The sequence below is a fragment of the Thalassophryne amazonica genome, chromosome 15, assembly GCF_902500255.1.
Source record: "Thalassophryne amazonica chromosome 15, fThaAma1.1, whole genome shotgun sequence".
Lineage (NCBI taxonomy): Eukaryota > Metazoa > Chordata > Actinopteri > Batrachoidiformes > Batrachoididae > Thalassophryne > Thalassophryne amazonica.
In genome coordinates this window covers 8,380,419-8,399,889 of record NC_047117.1, presented here as the reverse complement: position 1 = coordinate 8,399,889, position 19,471 = coordinate 8,380,419, and the positions used below count along the sequence as shown (strand labels likewise).

Genomic DNA, 19,471 nt, shown 5'->3' with positions numbered 1-19,471 from the left:
ATGTAAATTCTGTGAGTTCAGATTGTATTTTTAAGGTTTCCGTCTTGCGTCCTCCAACCACTCTGTCTTGACCTGGTCTCAGCCACTCCAAAATCCAAAAGTCTCGGTTTTGACTCACACTCAACACGATAAGGTCTTGGTCTTGACCTGGACTCTATAGACCTGGTCACACAAGTGATGCCAGGAAAATAATGGATCAATCAATAGTAGAACAAAAATAGTTATTTAAAATGTTTTCCTGTTGTCAAATGTGTTATTATGAGGAAAGTTATGGTAGAAAAAAGTTTGACTTTTTCCTGAGAATCAATGAATTGGAGTTAACTTATGGTATATAAATTTTAAATGGTCACTCTGTCTTCTTTCTCATCATCTCAGACTGTTGGGTTGCCATGACGAGCGAGGAGGAGGAGGCCGTTGACGTTGCAGCAAAAAAACCATCAGCGGCAACAATCACCAGGGCAACAACAGCCACAGCCGGGGAAGATGGCAATGATGTGGTCCTGTCATCCTCCCCGCGTTGGACTTCCCTTCGCCGTGTGCCATGTTCCGAGGAAAAAGAGAAGGAGGAAATAGAGGTGGATACAATCATTCAGGAAGAGAGGTTTGAGGAGAAGGAGCAGGTGGTGGAGTGTGCTGGAGATGATGAGGAGGAGGAGGATGATGATGATGATGACGACAGCAGTGACACTAGTGTGTTAGTCGTACCTTACCCGGAACTTGTACCTGTGGTCTTCTTCTGCCTCAAGCAGACCACCTTCCCTCGCAGCTGGTGCATCCGCATGGTCTCCAGCCCATATCCTTTTTACATCTGTGACGCCGGTGGCGTGAGTATGAAGATTTATGTGAAAGCTCAAAAACTGCTTTCTTGTTGCACAAGGGCAAATTCCTCGCACTGGCAGGAACATTTACATGAATCCAAATCACCAACAAATGCCAAAATCCCTCACAGCTGATTCTCTAGCTCAGTCACTTGTAGAGAAGCTTGAATCTTCGACTGGACTGGGTTGCTTGACATGAGGACGTTTCGCTTCAAATCACAGAAGCTTCCTCAGCTAAAATTCTTGCTCCGGTAGTCTGACTTCTGTCTTGACTCTTGTAGAGAAGAATAAACCAGAAGCCAACAAAAGCTGGACTTTTTTTAACCTAACCAGACCCCACCTACCGAGAGACTGACTGCTATATGCTAGTGACTAAACAATGGCTCTAATTAGCACCTATTGTGCTCTAGTTAGCACTCTCCTAATGACAGGACGGAAGCCTCCCCTGATGGCTCGCTTGACGACTCTCTCCTGATGACATGAATGACTCATTACCATGAACAAAAGACTGAAACTGCTTTGACCTGAGTACCACATTGTAAACAGGGGACAAAGCGTGTCTGAGACCCGCTCCACGGTTAAGGCTGGGTTTCAACTGTTTTACAAAGAATGCTTCCTTGACACCTCTCTCAAACCATTTCTTCTCTCTGGATAAGATTTTAACTTCTTTGTCCTCAAACGTGTGGTTAGTGTCTTTCAGGTGGCGATGAACTGCAGATTGAGGTCCACTGGCGACCTCTCTGCAGTGCTGGTATAGCCTCTTGTGTAAAAGTTGCTTCGTCTCACCTATGTAGTGTTCATTACAGTTTTCCTGACATCTGATATGATGTGATATGATATGATATGATATGATATGATATGATACACTACATTGCTCTGTTTGTATCTAGGGATCCTGTCCTTAGGGTGAACTAATTTCTATCTCAAGGTGTTGACTGGTTTAAAGTAAACTGGGATTTTGTGCTGTCTGAAGATCCTCTGTAGTTTTTCCCCTACTCCTGCTAAATAAGGGCTAAATCAGTCACTTGTCAAACTTAGAACCCAGATGTTTGGAATAGAGTTGATTTCAGGGAGGAGGGAAAGCATCAGGAGGCTGACTGCACTCTATGAACAAAATACTTACATTTATGATTCCTTGTGGATTCATCACGGCACCACTTTGACCAATCAATCACAAACAGTTTTTTGATCAATAGAAATGTTAGTTCATCTTTTCAGTACTACTGATTGTTGACATATAGCCGAAAATATGTTTATTTTTTGTTTACCTTTGTTCAATCATCTCCAAAAGATAAACATACGGAGATATCCAAGTGTGGTAAAAATCCCTTTTGGTGAAAATCCTTCCAGTTTTTTTTTTTTTTTACGTTGTCTTGTCCGACTTCCTGCTGAGCACCCGAACACAGCTCTCGCTTTGTGAGTACAGAGATTGGATGGCCCTGAGAAGGGACCCCCTCACTCCATACTCCCGCAGCACCTCCCATAGTATCTCCCGGGGTACCCGATCATACGCCTTCTCCAAGTCCACAAAACACATGTAGACTGGGTGGGCATACTCCCAGGCACCCTACAGGATCCTTGTGAGAGTGAAGAGCTGGTCGGTTGTTCCACGACCAGGACGGAACCCGCATTGTTCCTCTTCAATCTGAGGTTCGACTGTCGGCCGAACCCTCCTTTCCAGCACCCTGGAGTAGACTTTACCAGGGAGGTTGAGTAGCCCCTGTAGTTGGCACACACTCTCTGATCCCCCTTTTAAATATGTGGACCACCACCCCAGTTTGCCACTCCTTAGGCACTGTCCCAGACCTCAACACAATGTTGAAGAGACGTCTCATCCAAGGCAATCCCTCCACACCCTGTTCTATGGTGGGGAGTGCTGGACGCGGGTGACCTCCAACACTCACAGGATTGGTTTGCAGCCGAGAGTGAAGCGGCTGGGATGAGGATCAGCACCTCTAAATCTGAGGCAGTGGTTCTCTCAGGAAACCAATGGATTCCCTACTCCGGGTAGGGAATACGGCTTTGCCTCAAGTGAAGGAGTTCAAGTACCTCAGAGTCTTGTTCACAAGTGAGGGGATGATGGAGCATATGAGATTGGCCAGAGAATTGGCGCAGCAGGGGCGGTATTGCATTCGCTCTACTGTACTGTTGTGATGAAAAGGAAGCTGACCCAAAAGGCGAAGCTCTTGATCTACTGGTCAATCTTCGTTCCTACTCTCACCTATGGTCATGAGTATTGGGTCATGACCAAAAAAACTAGATTGCAGGTACAAGTGGCCAAAATGGGTTTCCTCAGGAGGGTGTCTGGTGTCTCCCTTAGAGATAGGGTGAGAGGTTTGGTCATCCGTGGGGAGCTCAGAGTAGAGTCGCTGCTCCTTCACGTTTAAAGGAGCCAGCTGAGGTGGTTCGGGCATGTGGTAAGGATGCCTCCTGGGTGCCTCCCAAGGGAGGTGTTCCAGGCACGTCAATCTGGGAGGAGACCCCGGGGAAGACCCAGGACTACGTGGAGAGATTATATCTCCACACTAGCCTGGGAGCGCCTCGAGATCCCCCAGTCAGAGGTGGTCAATGTGGCACAGGAAAGGGAAGTCTGGGGTCCCCTGCTGGAGCTGTTGCCCCCGCGGCCCAAACCCGGAAAAGCAGTTGAAGATGAGATGAGACATCATCTTGTTCAGAAACACACACACACAGACAGACAGAGGACCAGTTATAATATGGGATCACTGGCAGCAATATGCTTGGAGGTTTGGCCACCTTCTCTAGTCAGACTTGTACCATAACTGGGGCCCTAAGGGGACAACTGGATGTCTTTGGTACTGGCTCTCTTTGGTGGATCCTTGAATATTAATGGAATGTCTTTGTGTCAAACTTACTTCAGGAGCCTCTGATGAGGAGCATCACTTGCATTGTAAGGGGATGTCAGGTATGACATTTCAGACATGCGCTGCACTTGATTTTGCATGATCGAGCAGTGTTGAGGACTCCAGCCACTGGAGAAAACAGACATTGTCCAAATTTCACCTGGAAGCAGCAGCTAAATGGGTACTTTTGAGAGGTATAGATGGATGCTGTAGCACTAGCACGTGCTCCCAGACTTGATTTTTGTGATGTTGCATTGAAATTATTGTTGACTTGAGCCATTTTAAAGGCTTTAAGATCTATTTTTTTTTTTTCCACCAGTGGGTCAGTGTGACCTGTTTAGAGTCACACAATGGCTCACACTCTACACATCCTTTCACTCCACTGGCCCATTTTCTGTGTGAGTGCACGTGTTTTAATTATTTATTTTTAAAGATCATCATTATTAAGAAATATTAAATTCACATTCTGAAATACAATTTGATTCAGTTGGAGTTTGTGTTGAGGGACGAGAAGTCGATGCCGCTCTGTTACTCAGTCTTGGATGAACAAGCCACTGTGCTCACAATAGCAACACACACACACACACACACACAACACACACACACACACACACACACACACACACACACCACACACACACACACACACACACACACACACACACACACACATTATATACACTTTATAAAGTTTATCTTTATCTTATCTTATTAAGTGCTGGAGAGAAACCATATGGTTGTTCAAAGGTTGCTGAGCCTGAGACTGTGCCCCCAGTCTTTCTTGATATATATTTGTTGTGCACAGTTGCTGTGTGTCTGCGTACGTTCCAGAGCTCTGAGGGGAATGAAGAGAGTTTTGTTGATGTCCTTTCCATTTTTAAGACGTTTAAATTGCAGGATGAGGTTGCTATAAGCTGCAGAGGCAAGACTGTGGTGGTGTTTGTTTTGTGGAGGTAATTTTTTTTAATCACCTGACATGCAGCATAAAATGGAGAAGTGACATGACATGTGGATTTAAGCAGCGCGTGCTGTGTCGGCGGTGCCCACGGTAGAGCACATGGTGCCGGTGGAGCTCGTGAGATAAGCACTTCTCACGCTCACAACTTTCATATCTGCAAGCAGTAACACCGATGAGTGTAAAAAAGTAGAGGTGATGAGCAAAAAAGCAGATGGACAAATGAGTGGTGCACAGAAGCAGCAACAGAGAATGGAGCCTAAATAAATAAAATAATAATGAAAAAACTGCAAACACCAACAGACAAACAGGAAAGGAAGTCTGTGGAAAAATGGAGAAAAGGAAAAATGCATTGATACAGATGGGAGGACGCAGGAGAGCGTGGAGAGGTAGGCGAGGTGTTCCAGGAAAGTTTGTGCACTGTTGCAGTTACTCGGTGTGATTTCCAGGGTTCAGCATAGGGTCAAGATTGACGCATACACACAGGGTAGAGAAAAGAAAAAACAACTGACTCATCACGCCTGATGTGAGACATCCAGTTGCCATGACAATAATGTCAAATGTGAATGGAGCATGCACATTTAGAACCATAAATATTTGGACATTGAGCGTGCCATTTCTTGTTGTTTTGTCAGAGTAGAGTTAAAAAGCTTTATGTTGAAGGCAAAATGATAGGAAATTTGAGTGAAAGGTGAAGAAATTACAAACTTAATGTAAACAGTGTGTTGCTTACCTGCCCCTTGCTCAGGTGTGTGTTCACACTTGTTACACATTGATAATTCAGCAAATAAAAGCTCAACAGAGAATTTAAATGATCATTTATCACTTGGCGTTGAATTAATTCTTATGAAATGTTGAAGTCTTGGACAGCTTTGTGGCTTCCCTCACTTGCCTTTCCAGGCCTAAAGACACCCATGTCAACTCTGAATGCATTACAAGTTTCGGGGGCAGGTTGTGACTTGGAGAGAATGTGCACGCAACAACTTGGATCTCTTGTTCAACACGTTGCAGCTTCATGGTACAAAACACTGTGAAAAAAAGATGCATGAAATCAAGGCTCAAATTGAGGGAATTTTCATTCCAGTCTGTAATAAACCTCAAACTCCAGGTATGTATGTCACTACAATTCCTGAGGGGAAAAGTGAATAAATACCAGTCGATCTGCACAAATCTAATGCTAGAATTCAGCCTGTGGATGCGTTTTACAAGCATTGATTCAACATATAATGTACTCTGAGCCTTCTTAATTTCTAACATTGCAGCAGTTTGTCTGTTTTTTGGTCTGTGTGTATGGAAGTAATAGCCATGATTTCAGTATTATTGGAAGTCCATGATCAACCCTCATCGTTCCACATCATGAAACTTGCTAATCTGAACACCTGGGGTCCACACACAACCCAACAGAACTCAGGCCTGAAGTTGGGTTTGGGTTTTAACTCAAAACCTCAACTCTGTGTTGCATGTGTCTGACTTCTTGATCAGTGTTGTTTTAGAGTGGCCTAAAACAACACCTACAGAGAGTAAAAGTAGTGTTAAAATCCACTGTGAAATACGGTGGCTTGCAAAAGTATTCAGCCCCTTGGTATTTCACACATTTTAATTTGTTTATGGCATTTTAAATACAAAAAGTAAACCAGGCTTCTCAATATAAACATTTCTAAAATTAACTTCCTTAAACTCAAACTGAAAGTAAATCTCTAAAACGTGATATAAATTAATTAAAAATATAAAAGCCAAGATGATGGATTGTATAAGTAATCAACCCCTTTGTTATAATACCTGTAAATAATGAGCTTAATTGCCATTTTCTTCAGATGAGTCAGGGGATGGATACATGAACATTTCCAAGTTACTGAATATGTCTTGGACTTTTTTTTACATCAGTTATGAAGAAATACAAACAGTATGGCACTCTATGGTAAATCTGTGTGGAAAAAAAAAAACAAAAAACTGAGTGACTGTGCAAAAAAGAGAAGAGTGAGGAAAGCCACCAAGACACCCAGACAACCCAGAAGAAGTTATAGGCTTCTGTGGCTGTAATTTGGAGAAACTGTGCACAGTGCATGTTTTGCTCTTTGGTTCCCCAGTTATAAAGCTTTTTATTTGTAGCTGTTTGGATTTCTTCATAACTGAAGTAAATAAAGTTCAAGACATATTCATTGACTTGGAAATGTTCATGTATCCATCCCCTGACTTGTCTGAAGAAAACTGGCAATCAAACTGATTATTTACAGGTATTATACCAAAGGGGCTGATTACTTATGCAACCCATCATCTTGGCTTTTATTTTTTTAATTATTAGTTGTTAGGATTATTAATTTTTAGTTGCAGAGATTTGTTTTCAGTTTGAGTCTAAGGAAGATAACTTTAGAATTTTTTATATTGAGAAGACTGATTTACTTTTTGTATTTGAAATGCCATAAACAAATTAAAATGCGTGAAATACCAAGGGGCTGAATACTTTTGCAAGCCACTGTATCTGAATCTGAAAGTTTAATGCTCAGAACTACAACAGATCCAACATGAGAACTTTGTTCATTCCACATGGTGTAGTTCTTGATCCTCAACCGAAATAAAGTCCATTAAGATGTTTGTTGCACACATTGGGCCTCATGTATCAATGTTGCGCACTTGTGGTGTAAATTTACGGTGTAAACTTGAAATACACCAAAGTTGCCGTGACATGTATCAAGCAGTGCGCACCTGCCCATTTCTGGCGTACGCCTGATGTGATCTTGATAAATGCGGCGGGTGGAAAAGATTGTAATTATAATAAACACGCCCATAAATATTCAGACTCCACTTCAGACACACCCTCATTTTACGACATGGAAGACGGCAAAGAAAAAGAACTCCACCAATCACGACGCGTGCCAATAGAGCGTCAAAAGCGGCCGTCATATCAATTGTTTTGTAGTATATAATCAATAAAGTGTTACAGTGGTCCCTCATTAATCGCTGGAGTTACGTTCTAAAAAATAGCCCGTAATACGCGAAACCGCGACGTAGTCAGCGCTATTTTTTACAATTATTATAGACGTTTCAAAGCTGTAAAACCCCTCACTACACAGTTTATACACTTTCTCAATCAGGCATGAACATTTTCTCACTTTTCTCTCGTGTGTAAACACTCTCAAAGTTCAAACCTTAGTAGGAAAATAATACCAAACTGTTTCAGGCCCAAACATTTGTTTGAGAAATAAAAATAGAACGTTTTCCTATAAAAAAATTATGATGGCATTTAGAACTAACGAATCAACCTACGAGGTCGGACACATAAGAAATTATTAATAGTGACTGACCAGTATTTCACAGATCGGGCCTCTGCGTCCTGGCGCTGCGCCTTTTCCACTCACATCTCGCTGCAGGTGTCTGTGTCCATGTGACAAACACAGTTATGCGTAGATGTTGGCGCTCTTTTCTCTTCTGGGCAACAAGATTCTTATAAACAGACACGCAGAACACAGAACACTGTAAAAAAAAAAGGCATGCAAAATTGGACTAAATACTCCGCGAGACTCCGAGGCCACGACAGGTGAACGGCGTTATAGTGAGGGACCATTGTATTCTCTTTTCACATGTCAATAATTCTTGACGTGGATGTTTGCTCGCTCAATTAATAAGATACGGGGGTTGGGTGCAGGTAATAAAACACATCTACATATTGCATTAGTGGACCTAATGTAACCAACCTACCTTCTAATTAGTGCTAACCTGGGGCTAACAGTGCTAATACGAAATTTGACTGAAAGGAAATACTGGAGCACAGAATTCTTTGATGGTCCCTGGGTGCAATTAACTGTTCAGAAAGCCATATTATTGGAGGTGCATAAAATGCACAAAAATTACAAACTGTCAACTTGAGCCATTGCTAATTGGGCCCTGACTCCAGTATGTAGTTGTCACTCAAATGACCATACCACTAATTATTCTTAACTTTATGGCTTAAAATATGCTAAACTTTTAGTGATAATATTTACTGCTTTGACATTTGTTATTAATGGAGAAAATGGAGCTACAGAGAGCAAACCCTGTTTTTCCAGGCTGTAAATGTTTATTTCTGCTTTAAAGTTGGACATTTTAACATGGGGTTCTATGGGAGTAACTAATTTTTTTGGAGCCAGCCACAACTTGCCAATCAAGGAACTGCAGGTTGCTGGTTGGAAGTGAACAGTAAACCTGTAGCCCACAGTGCTGCACACAGCAGAGATGCATTTTCTACATCTCAGACTTGACACAACATGGTTCAGCTTCCACTGAGAACCACTGAAGTTGTTATCACGGTCATTCATGTTGAGATACAATCTCTTGTACTGGAGTGCTACACCAGTGATGTGTGTATTTAAATTAGCAGGTGTGTGTGTGTGTCTTTGTTACTTTCCTCAGTTGAATAGGCCGGTATGGACCGGGTCCACTTTCCCACGTTGTGAGTTGAGATTGAGTCATGGGTTGATCGACAAGTCAAATGCACTTTGTGCACTTTGGAATCATCATCCAGGGTGGGTGGTTATTATGAGTCCACCCAGTCCGCTTGGCCCATTTAGTGTTCTGGTCATAACTTTGTCATCATGACTCACTCTGTGCCTCTTATTGAATTCTGGTGTTTATTTCTCAACACTCACTTCACTTCAGCATTCTTTATAAATAGGCGGAGATTCATGGTTGTTTTTTTTTTTTTTTACACTCCCCTTACACACACTGAGATATATATATATATATATATATGTTGTTGTTGTTGTTGTTTTCATTGAGGAAATAATACTTTTACCAACATAAGGCTGAATTTCTAGAAAACTAATCAACCAATTTTCACAAAACATGGAGAAATGTCTGGTATTTCAGCACATTTATCAGGTGTTTAAAAATAAAAAAGCCAAAAATGTAGTGGAATGTAACACACACTGTACACTTGCTGCCATAATCAGATACCAGTATTGGTGTCTTTGGTGGCCACCACATCTAGGCTTTGGAAATGCAAGACAAACACGCTCATTTTAAAGTACCTATAGCTTCAACCACACTTGCTCCTAATTTCCATAAGGCATGTGACTATAAAATTAGTCCCTGTAACAATCCCAGTCAGGTTCAGCATGTGGCAAATGGGTATGTGACATAATGCTTAGGAATCAAGTGATTTTTTTTTCATCTGCTTGCAACCATTATATATGAGATAAGATCATCTTTTAGTCCGGCGGTGGGGAAATATGTCAGGACACCACTGGATGCCACTAACTCGCCTCTCATCCACCTTCTGTGTGAGACACATTACTGTTCAAATACTTATGAGACTAACGATCTATTTAATTTGATGACTTACACGATAGCTTTTTTGTAAGTTATTGTGTGAATAAACTGGGGAAAAGGAAGGAAACTTCATTTATCTATTGTGTTTTACAGTGTGGTTGCCTATGCTTTTGCAATGCCTAGGATAAACAACATCAGCGATGCAGGTTTTGGTTTACATGACTCAGATCCACTGAGGTGGCTGTACAAGAAATTCAAAAAGGAGCTTTTCATTCGCGTTTTGTCCCATATCAAACAGGACGGATGTGGCAAAATTAAACGGTCGTGTTTTTAGTGAAATGAATTGTTCAGAGCAGAACAGAAAAACAGTCCAAACACACTGAACTGGTGCAGTTTAGGAACTTAGTTGTGGTTTGCTCTGAATGTGTGTGTCAGCAGAGGTGAGATTTGTTTTGAACTTTAAAAATTTAACACGTATGAATAAATAAATAAATAACTAAACTTGTTTTTTATTGGGGGAGTGGGTGGGGGAGAGGGGGTCATATTTAATTAACCCAGCATGGAATTGAATGTTTCACCTTTCTAGCCCTACTCAACCTTTTTTTTTATATATATATTTAGGAGTACCTTATTATACACTAGTAGAGTTCCACCTTAGATTTGGAATGTATAATAGAAGATATACCTTACTGAATTTTCACATAAACCACACAATTCTCGCCTCCAACATGGTGACAGAATCAAAGTTTCTCAGACATCCGTCCTTGCTCTTGAACAAATTTGACACCTGGATCAGATTAAATTAAAGGTGAATCAAATTGAATGGGTGGACTCATCGACTCTGTGAAGGGGTTTGACTTGGAGAACATGAATACATGAATCTGATAAATGAGCCTACCACTATTAGCGTTGTGTGTTGGGGGGTTTGGCTGGGCATCGTTTTGCTGTTTTTGTTTTTATTTTCCTGCCAGGTGGTTTGGGGCTGATCTCTGGGGAGAGTGTGCTGCAGAAGAGTCTCTCACCTCTGTCAGGGTGATCTGCTGCACCTGTTGCACTCACGTGCGGCTCTCTATAAGGACGATCTACAACACCTGTGGCATTCATGTGCAGATCTAAGGACTCTCAGCTGGTGCTAATGAAGAAATGAAGAACTGCATTTAAGCCAGCAGTGATCATGGCTGAATTGCCGGAGAACACGACCATGTGATGATCGTTTGGGGACGCTGAGGGCTGCTCCAGATTCTGACATTGCGCCTGTGAAGGAGGACGAGGGTGAGAGGCAAACGCGGTCAGCAGACGTCAGAGGTGATTATTCTGAAAGGTTTATCTGTAATTGTAATTTGGCGTTTGTGCGCAGCTATAATTAATATTGGTGAAAATTGTCTGGTTTGCTCCTCACGGCAGTGGCACGCGGATTGATTATCCTCCACTAGCTGTGAGCAGCAGCCCTTTTGAACTAAATCCGAAAGCAGACCTGAACATGTAGCTGATAAGTGTGCCTCTAAATAATATTTCGTGGTAACAGTGTTGAATAACCTCACCTCTGTTCCTCCTTCACAGAGTATAGTCCTGTGAAAAGCCACCTGGGGGGGTGTCGGCGGAATTCCTGAGTCCAAAACGTTCGGGCTCCAATTTGTTGAGATGCTGAGAAAGCGCGCCGCCTCTTCACCTCACCAGACTTATTTAGTATTTCATGTACAGCACAAGGAGAAAAAATAAAACTTGTTTCTTTTGGAACTGCTTCTGGCTATTTGACGCTGGGTTCAGTCAGACGCTGGATCACTCCTCAATCCGCGTCCAAACCATAACAGAATTCTCCGGCCATTCCAGTATGGACCCAGCGGCAGAAGCAGTTCCGTTTCAGGAAAAAGTCCAGAAACACCTGGAGATGATTTGGGAGCAAGTACAGCACCTTTCGATCCAAATTAAGCAGACAGATGCCCGTGTTACGGCGCTAATAGCGCAGGCAGTTCCGCTTCCTGCGGTTGCAGCTCCGGTTCCATCGAGCCCGGTACAGACAAGTTCGCCGTCCAGAGGTTCGGCTCCTGAACCGGTTATATGTCATCCGGAACCTTATTCGGGAGATGTGGAGACTTGTGCTGCGTTTTTGATGCAGTGTTCTTTGGTTTTTGCTCAGTGATTGGCGTCTTTCTCTTCTGAGAGCAGCCGTGTGTCATATGTTACAAATCTGCTGCGAGGGGACGCCCTGGCGTGGGTCACTGCGTTGTGGAGCAATAAATCATCACTGCTAGAATCCTTTGATGAATTTTCCCGTGAGTTTCGTTTGGTTTTTGATCATCCGGTAAAGACAAATACCGTGGTTCAACGATTGCTGAACCTCCGACAGGGGCAGCGAAGTGCAGCTGATTATTCTGTGGATTTTCGAATCTTTTCCACACAATCCGGTTGGAACGCTGCCGCTTTGAGGGGGGTGTTTGTAGACGGGTTGAATGATTCCCTGAAAGACGAGCTAGTAGTCCGTGACGAACCGAAGGATTTAAACGAGTTGATATCCTTGGTTATTCGTCTAGATGATCGGATTAAAGAGCGTGGACGGGAGAGAGGGTGAACGTCCGAGCGGGGTTTTGTGTTTCGGGGCTTTTCCCGACACAAGTCCGGACCGCCTCTTCTTCGCTCCACTGAGACTCCTCCGACGGGACCTCTAGCTCCTCTAGTGGATGAGCCAATGCAACTCGGAAGGGTTAGAACAGCCATATTGCCCCGGTCAAATGAGTGTCAGGAGACAGGACAGTAATATGGCTCCAGGTGTTTTTTGGGAATTATTTGGGATATAAATGGGGAGTTTTGTGAACTGATTTTTGTGTACAGCACTCGAGGCAGTTCTGGTGGAGTGAACAGGCTGGCTGATTGGAGTTCGCTTGGGCTCAGGTAAGCGTGGGTTTTTATTATTATAGTTGTTTAAATTTTGTTAGTGGTGTGGGTTATTTTGTTTTGTTGGTTTTTATTTCCTTGTCCCCTAACCCCAACCTCACACACTTCTGACCGTTCGTCTTTAGTGTTGTGGGGTGGTGCAGGTTGGTTACGCTGGGCATCCCAAGAAAACCTCTGCATCTGGGGGGGGGGGGTTCCCGGGCCCTTATTTAGGTTTAGTTAATTCCCAGTTCCACTCCAGCCTCGGTGAGCCTCTGACCGTTCGCCATTGGCGTCACTGGGGTGTAGGCCAGTGGGAATATACTTCAGTCGGAGCGGTGGGGCCGATCAGAGCCGTACGCCTTTTCCGCTGTCCACCCCTCCCGGTAGACTGGAGTATAGTCGGAGGGTCAACACCGGCTGTATTGCCGGTTTTCCCCTGCCCTTGGGGGTGGAGCTGGGTTACATTTTTCCTGTTGTCTTCCCTGGCTCAGTAGTCCTGAGCCGATTTCCACGATGTGTCTGCCGATAGGCTCTGGGGGTGTTCCGGGGTCTTTCGGGGTGCTGGGGAGGTCAACGGGGCTTCCCGTTGTTTTTATTTGCCCCTGGGGTGGTTTTTTGGGGTCCCCTGGGGGTTTGGAATTTTTATGTTGTTTATGTTTCCTCCTGTTTTCCACCTCTGGGATTTGATGGAACGGTCCTCTGGGGGGGAGTTTGACTGTGGGGCCAACTGGCCGTGTTTGGGGGTTTCTGGGTCGTGGGGGTGTCTCCTGGAGTTTGATGGGACGGTCCTCTGGGGGGCGTTGAGGCTCCCGTATACGCCTGGGGATTCCTGGATGGCCCCAGCCATGGTTGTTACTCCCGGAGTTGACGAAAATGTCCTCTGGGGGGAGTTGAGTTCTACATGTTGGAGGGAGGGCGTTGATTGTTTTTTTTTTTTTACTGTAGCTTGTGTTATATTGTGTTGTGGGGCTTTGTTGGGTTTTTGGGGTTGTATGTTTTTCGTTTCTCCCCGGGGTTTGATGGGACGGTCCCCTGGGGAGGTGTTGGGGTGGGTGCTGTGTTTTTCTTTTGTGTTTTCCGCGGTGTGCTTCCCTGGGGTGTGTTTGTGGTGTTCTCTGGGGGGGATGCTGGGGTTTTTTCTGTGTTTGTTTTTATGTTGGGTTGTGTTGGGACTCTTTTGGGGTTGTTGGGGGGTGTTTTTGTTTTGGTGCCAGCCGGCCTTCCAGCCGCATCTCCCGGCCCTGTTGCCTGCTGTGGACTCTGGGGGTGTCGTCGCTGCCCACCTCCTGCTTTGGACCCCGACGAGAGGGGCTGTTTTCGGGTCAGGTCTGTGCGGTCGCCGGGAGGCTTCCCGTTGACGGGGGGGTACTGTTGTGTGTTGGGGGGTTTGGCTGGGCATCGTTTTGCTGTTTTTGTGTTTATTTTCCTCCCAGGTGGTTTGGGGCTGATCTCTGGGGAGAGTGTGCTGCAGAAGAGTCTCTCACCTCTGTCACGGTGATCTGCTGCACCTGTTGCACTCACGTGCGGCTCTCTATCAGGATGATCTATGACACCTGTGGCATTCAGGTGCAGATCTAAGGACTCTCAGCTGCTGCTAATGAAGAAATGAAGAGCTGCATTTAAGCCAGCAGTGATCAGGGCTGAATTGCCGGAGAACATGACCATGTGACGATCATTTGGGGACGCTGAGGGCCGCTCCAGATTCTGACATTGCGCCTGTGAAGGAGGACGAGGGTGAGAGGCAAACGCGGTCAGCACACGTCAGAGGTGATTATTCTGAAAGGCTTATCTGTAATTGTAATTTGGCGTTTTTGCGCAGCTATAATTAAATATTGGTTAAAATTGTGTTGTGTGGGCCGCTGAAGAGGAGGTACTGCAGGCCCACCACCACCAGATGGCACCCTGCTTGATGTGCGGGCTTCAAGCATGAGAGGGTGTCATAGCAACCGGGAGTGACAGCTGTCACTCGTTATCAGCACCAGCTGTCACTCATCCACATCACATCACCACCACCATAAAGGCTGGACTGCAACTCCACCTCCCCGCCGAGAAATCAGCTATCAGAAGAGGTAATTTCTCTGCTGAACGTGAAACTGCATTATAGTCTGGACTCTTTTTGCAGCCGTATTCCTGTGGTGTTCCTTATCCATTGGATTGGCATTAGGTGTGATCAGCGACGGCTTCGCTCCACACTCCATCCAGATAAGTGGTTAGACAGGAGCTGCACGAGTGTGTGATTGGAGGTGGAGGTGCTCCCTCCCAAAAGAATACAGACTGTGGGATTACTGAGTGTGCGAACTCACACTCATCAATAGCTTTTCTGTTCTCTGCCAGCAGTACCAGGTCTGACAGCTGGAGACGGTGACCACCTGGGGACCCAGGACTTGGCGGCTCCGGTGTTCTTCAGATCCATTGGCGGTGAAGGCCGTGTGGGATCCGGCTCGGCTCAGGATGGATGTCTCCTATCCTCAAGCCTGCCCACACGTCACTCAAATCTGTAATTCGGTGGTACCTAAAGTGTGATTGTCTGTATTTCATTGTGCACTACAACATTAAATTGTTACTGTTTGGCTTATCCATTGCCCGTTCATTTAACGCCCCCTGTTGTGGATCCGTGTTCCTACACCTTCACAACAAATTGTCTGGTTTGCTCCTCACGGCAGTGGCGCGCGGATTGATTATCCTCCACTAGCTGTGAGCAGCAGCCCTTTTGAACTAAATCCGAAAGCAGACCTGAACGTGTAGCTGATAAGTGTGCCTCTAAATAATATTTCGTGGTAACAGTGTTGAATAACCTCACCTCTGTTCCTCCTTCACAGAGTATAGTCCTGGGAAAAGCCACCTGGGGGGGTGTCGGCAGAATTCCTGAGTCCAAAACGTTCGGGCTCCGATTTGTTGAGACGCTGAGAAAGCGCACCGCCTCTTCACCTCACCAGACTTATTTAGTATTTCATGTACAGCACAAGGGGAAAAAATAAAACTTGTTTCTTTTGGAACTGCTTCTGGTTATTTGACGCTGGGTTCAGTCAGACGCTGGATCGCTCCTCAATCCGCGTCCAAACCATAACAATTAGCTTACGACATGATAACCTTAAATTACACTCAACAAAAATATAAACGCAACATTTTTGGTTTTGCTCCTATTTTGTATGAGATGAACTCAAAGATCTAAAACTTTTTCCACATACACAATATCACCATTTCCCTCAAATATTGTTCACAAACCAGTCTAAATCTGTGATAGTGAGCACTTCTCCTTTGCTGAGATAATCCATCCCACCTCACAGTTGTGCCATACCAAGATGCTGATGAGATACCATGATTAGTGCACAGGTGTGCCTTAGACTGTACACAATAAAAGGCCACTCTGAAAGGTGCAGTTTTGTTTTATTGGGGGGGGGGTACCAGTCAGTATCTGGTGTGACCACCATTTGCCTCATGCAGTGCAACACATCTCCTTCGCATAGAGTTGATCAGGTTGTCAATTGTTGCCTGTGGAATGTTGGTCCACTCCTCTTCAATGGCTGTGCAAAGTTGCTGGATATTGGCAGGAACTGGTACACGCTGTCGTATACGCCGGTCCAGAGCATCCCAAACATGCTCAATGGGTGACATGTCTGGTGAGTATGCCGGCCATGCAAGAACTGGGACATTTTCAGCTTCCAAGAATTGTGTACAGATCCTTGCAACATGGGGCCGTGCATTATCCTGCTCCAACATGAGGTGATGTTCTTGGATGTATGGCACAACAATGGGCCTCAGGATCTCGTCACGGTATCTCTGTGCATTCAAAATGCCATCAATAAAATGCACCTGTGTTCTTCATCCATAACAGACGCCTGCCCATACCATAACCCCACCGCCACCATGGGCCACTCGATCCACAACATTGATATCAGAAAACCGCTCACCCACATGACGCCAAACATGCTGTCTGCCATCTGCCCTGAACAGTGTGAACCGGGATTCATCCGTGAAGAGAACACCTCTCCAATGTGCCAAATGCCAGCGAATGTGAGCATTTGCCCACTCAAGTCGGTTACGACGACAAACTGGAGTCAGGTCGAGACCCCGATGAGGACGATGAGCATGCAGATGAGCTTCCCTGAGATGGTTTCTGACAGTTTGTGAAGAAATTCTTTGGTTATGCAAACCGATTGTTTCAGCAGCTGTCCGAGAGGCTGGTCTCAGACGATCTTGGAGGTGAAAATGCTGGATGTGGAGGGCTGGTGTGGTTACACGTGGTCTGCGGTTGTGAGGCTGGTTGGATGTACTGCCAAATTCTCTGAAACGCCTTTGGAGACGGCTTATGGTAGGGAAATGAACATTCAATACATGAGCAACAGCTCTGGTTGACATTCCTGCTGTCAGCATGCCAATTGCACGCTCCCTCAAATCTTGCGACATCTGTGGCATTGTGCTGTGTGATAAAACTACACCTTTCAGAGTGGCCTTTTATTGTGGACAGTCTAAGGCACACCTGTGCACTAATCATGGTGTCTAATCGGCATCTTGATATGGCACACCTGTGAGGTGGGATGGATTATCTCAGCAAAGGAGAAGTGCTCACTATCACAGATTTAGACTGGTTTGTGAACAATATTTGAGGGAAATGGTGATACTGTGTATGTGGAAAAAGTTTTAGATCTTTGAGTTCATCTCATACAAATGGGAGCAAAACCAAAAGTGTTGCGTTTATATTTTTGTTGAGTAATAAAGGGGTTATGTTGTTACTCACACAGTTAAAAAGGGCACCTCATGGGGATTAACATTAAAGTCTGATGCACCACATCAATCAAAAAGAATTCTGTTGCCACCTGCTGGATGCTTAGTGGATAATGGATTGATGATGGATTAGGAGCAGGTGTGGCTGTCACTGCAAGACATGGATTATTTCTGCATTGAACTGAATTAATCAGAAGTAAGCTACCATTCTCTCTTTCAGTTTAACAATGGTCACATTATAAAACTCAAATAACACCCACAACTCCTCACAACCCTTCAGAAAGGATTTATTTTAAATGCAGCCAAAGCAGACATTTCTTCCTTCTGTGTCTCTCAATTGTTTACCAGTTTTCACAGTGTACATCTGGTGATCAAGATCACCACAGCTTGTTTACAATTGCAGATGCCATAGGATTTTATTATTTTTTTTAATATTTGTGGATGCTTGATTCTACAATAAATGTATTATTTTTACAAATGCAGAATTTCACCTATGAAACACGAGGAACTTAAAGTTGTTCAAAATTGTAAATTATATTCCAAAATCACATTTGTTGTCTTTTCTGGACTATAACTTTGAAAAAGGCAAAATTCTGTTTGCTGAAATGTTTTTTAGCTTCCGTGTGAAACATGAGAATGTCTAAACTTGAAACACTCATTTTCCTGAAATTTTAAAAAGTGTTGTTGAGCTGCCTTTTACAGTACTGTCTTTTAAACAAAAAGAATCCTTTACTTCAAGGATGTCATTAGGTGCAAACTGCTCCAAACACCCATAGGTCATAAAGAGATAAGGAGGAGATCGGGAATGTAATTTTTCTGGTGATCAGGGTTTAGCCACTGGCTTTGGTTTCTGCCTCTGTTACTCCCCGTCACCTCTTGGTTTCAGGACAGTGAATCATTTGTCGTTTCCCTGCTGTTAAACCATTTTGCAGACGGTGAGAGTCCAGCAGTGAGTGAGAGCAGAATAGTTGGCAGGCAAGATCAGAAAAAGGTGCCTCAGGCTGCACGGTGTAATAGACACATCAAACTTTTGCGTCTGTGCACTTACTCTGAATCGCCATCAGACGTAATATTGCTTTTTTTCAGTCTCTCCATCACATTATTGCTTTGTTGCTTATGGCAACTCAACAATTTACAACTCCAAATCAGAAAAAGTTGGGACAAAGTGTATAAAATGCAGGGGAAAAAAAACAATGATTCTGACATTTACTTTGACTTTTATTTCACTACAGACTGTATGAACCTGTGATATTTTGTTTTGTGGTCAGCTTCATTTTATATGTTCGAGATAAGACAGAAATTTAATCCCTTGAGAAGACTCCCTCAGGGAAATTGAAGTTCCAGCAGCATTGTATAGCAGCACACAAGAACCAGACAAAGTATCAAAAGTGAAAAAAGAAAAACAGTTTGCAAATATAAATACAAATACACAATATAAATGCCAGACATACCGATCAGTACTGGTTTACTGACTACTAATGTTCCTCTCAAGGCTCCCTGACTCTTGCACGACTTTGATGCACGCACTTGCACGCCCTGTGTTGTGCAGGAGAGTAAACGTATCTTTAATGGGTGTAGGTAGACTGAATGCGAGAGGCGCGCCAGTGCAACTGCACAAAGAAAATTTTGAAATGTTCAAAAAAATCTTTCATGCTTAAATGTCGTGGAACATTGTGCGGTCTACTCGCCAACACTGTGTGCAGCTTGTCAAGTCAAGTAAAGAAGTGGACAGTGCGAGTGGTTGCATCAGTGCACCGCATCAGAGCACAGCTTGTCTGAACCATTATAATGAGATGTTAAATCTGTCATAAACATACTTTTACAGCTGCACACAAGAAGAAAAGAACATGCAACTGTTTTACCAAGCCACGACAATGTAATGTAATGACAAATAATTACGTTTTTAGATGGCTCCAAATGCTTTCTTTAGCTCGTTTGGTGCATGCGTGAGAACAGCTATGGCTGGAGTTGTCCTCTGTGATTCAGAAAGCAAT

At 44.1% G+C, this 19,471-nt stretch overlaps 1 protein-coding gene across 1 annotated transcript in view; it reads left to right on the top strand.

Moving 5' to 3' along the window:
• Positions 1-379: 379 nt before the first annotated feature.
• LOC117525795 (voltage-dependent T-type calcium channel subunit alpha-1I-like) overlaps positions 380-19,471 on the top strand; it is a 364,422-nt gene continuing 345,330 nt past the window's right edge. Inside the window, exon 1 of the mRNA XM_034187733.1 lies at positions 380-793. Within this exon, the coding sequence (XP_034043624.1) occupies positions 390-793 (404 nt within the window). The 5' untranslated portion in view covers positions 380-389. The remainder of the gene's footprint in view (positions 794-19,471) is intronic.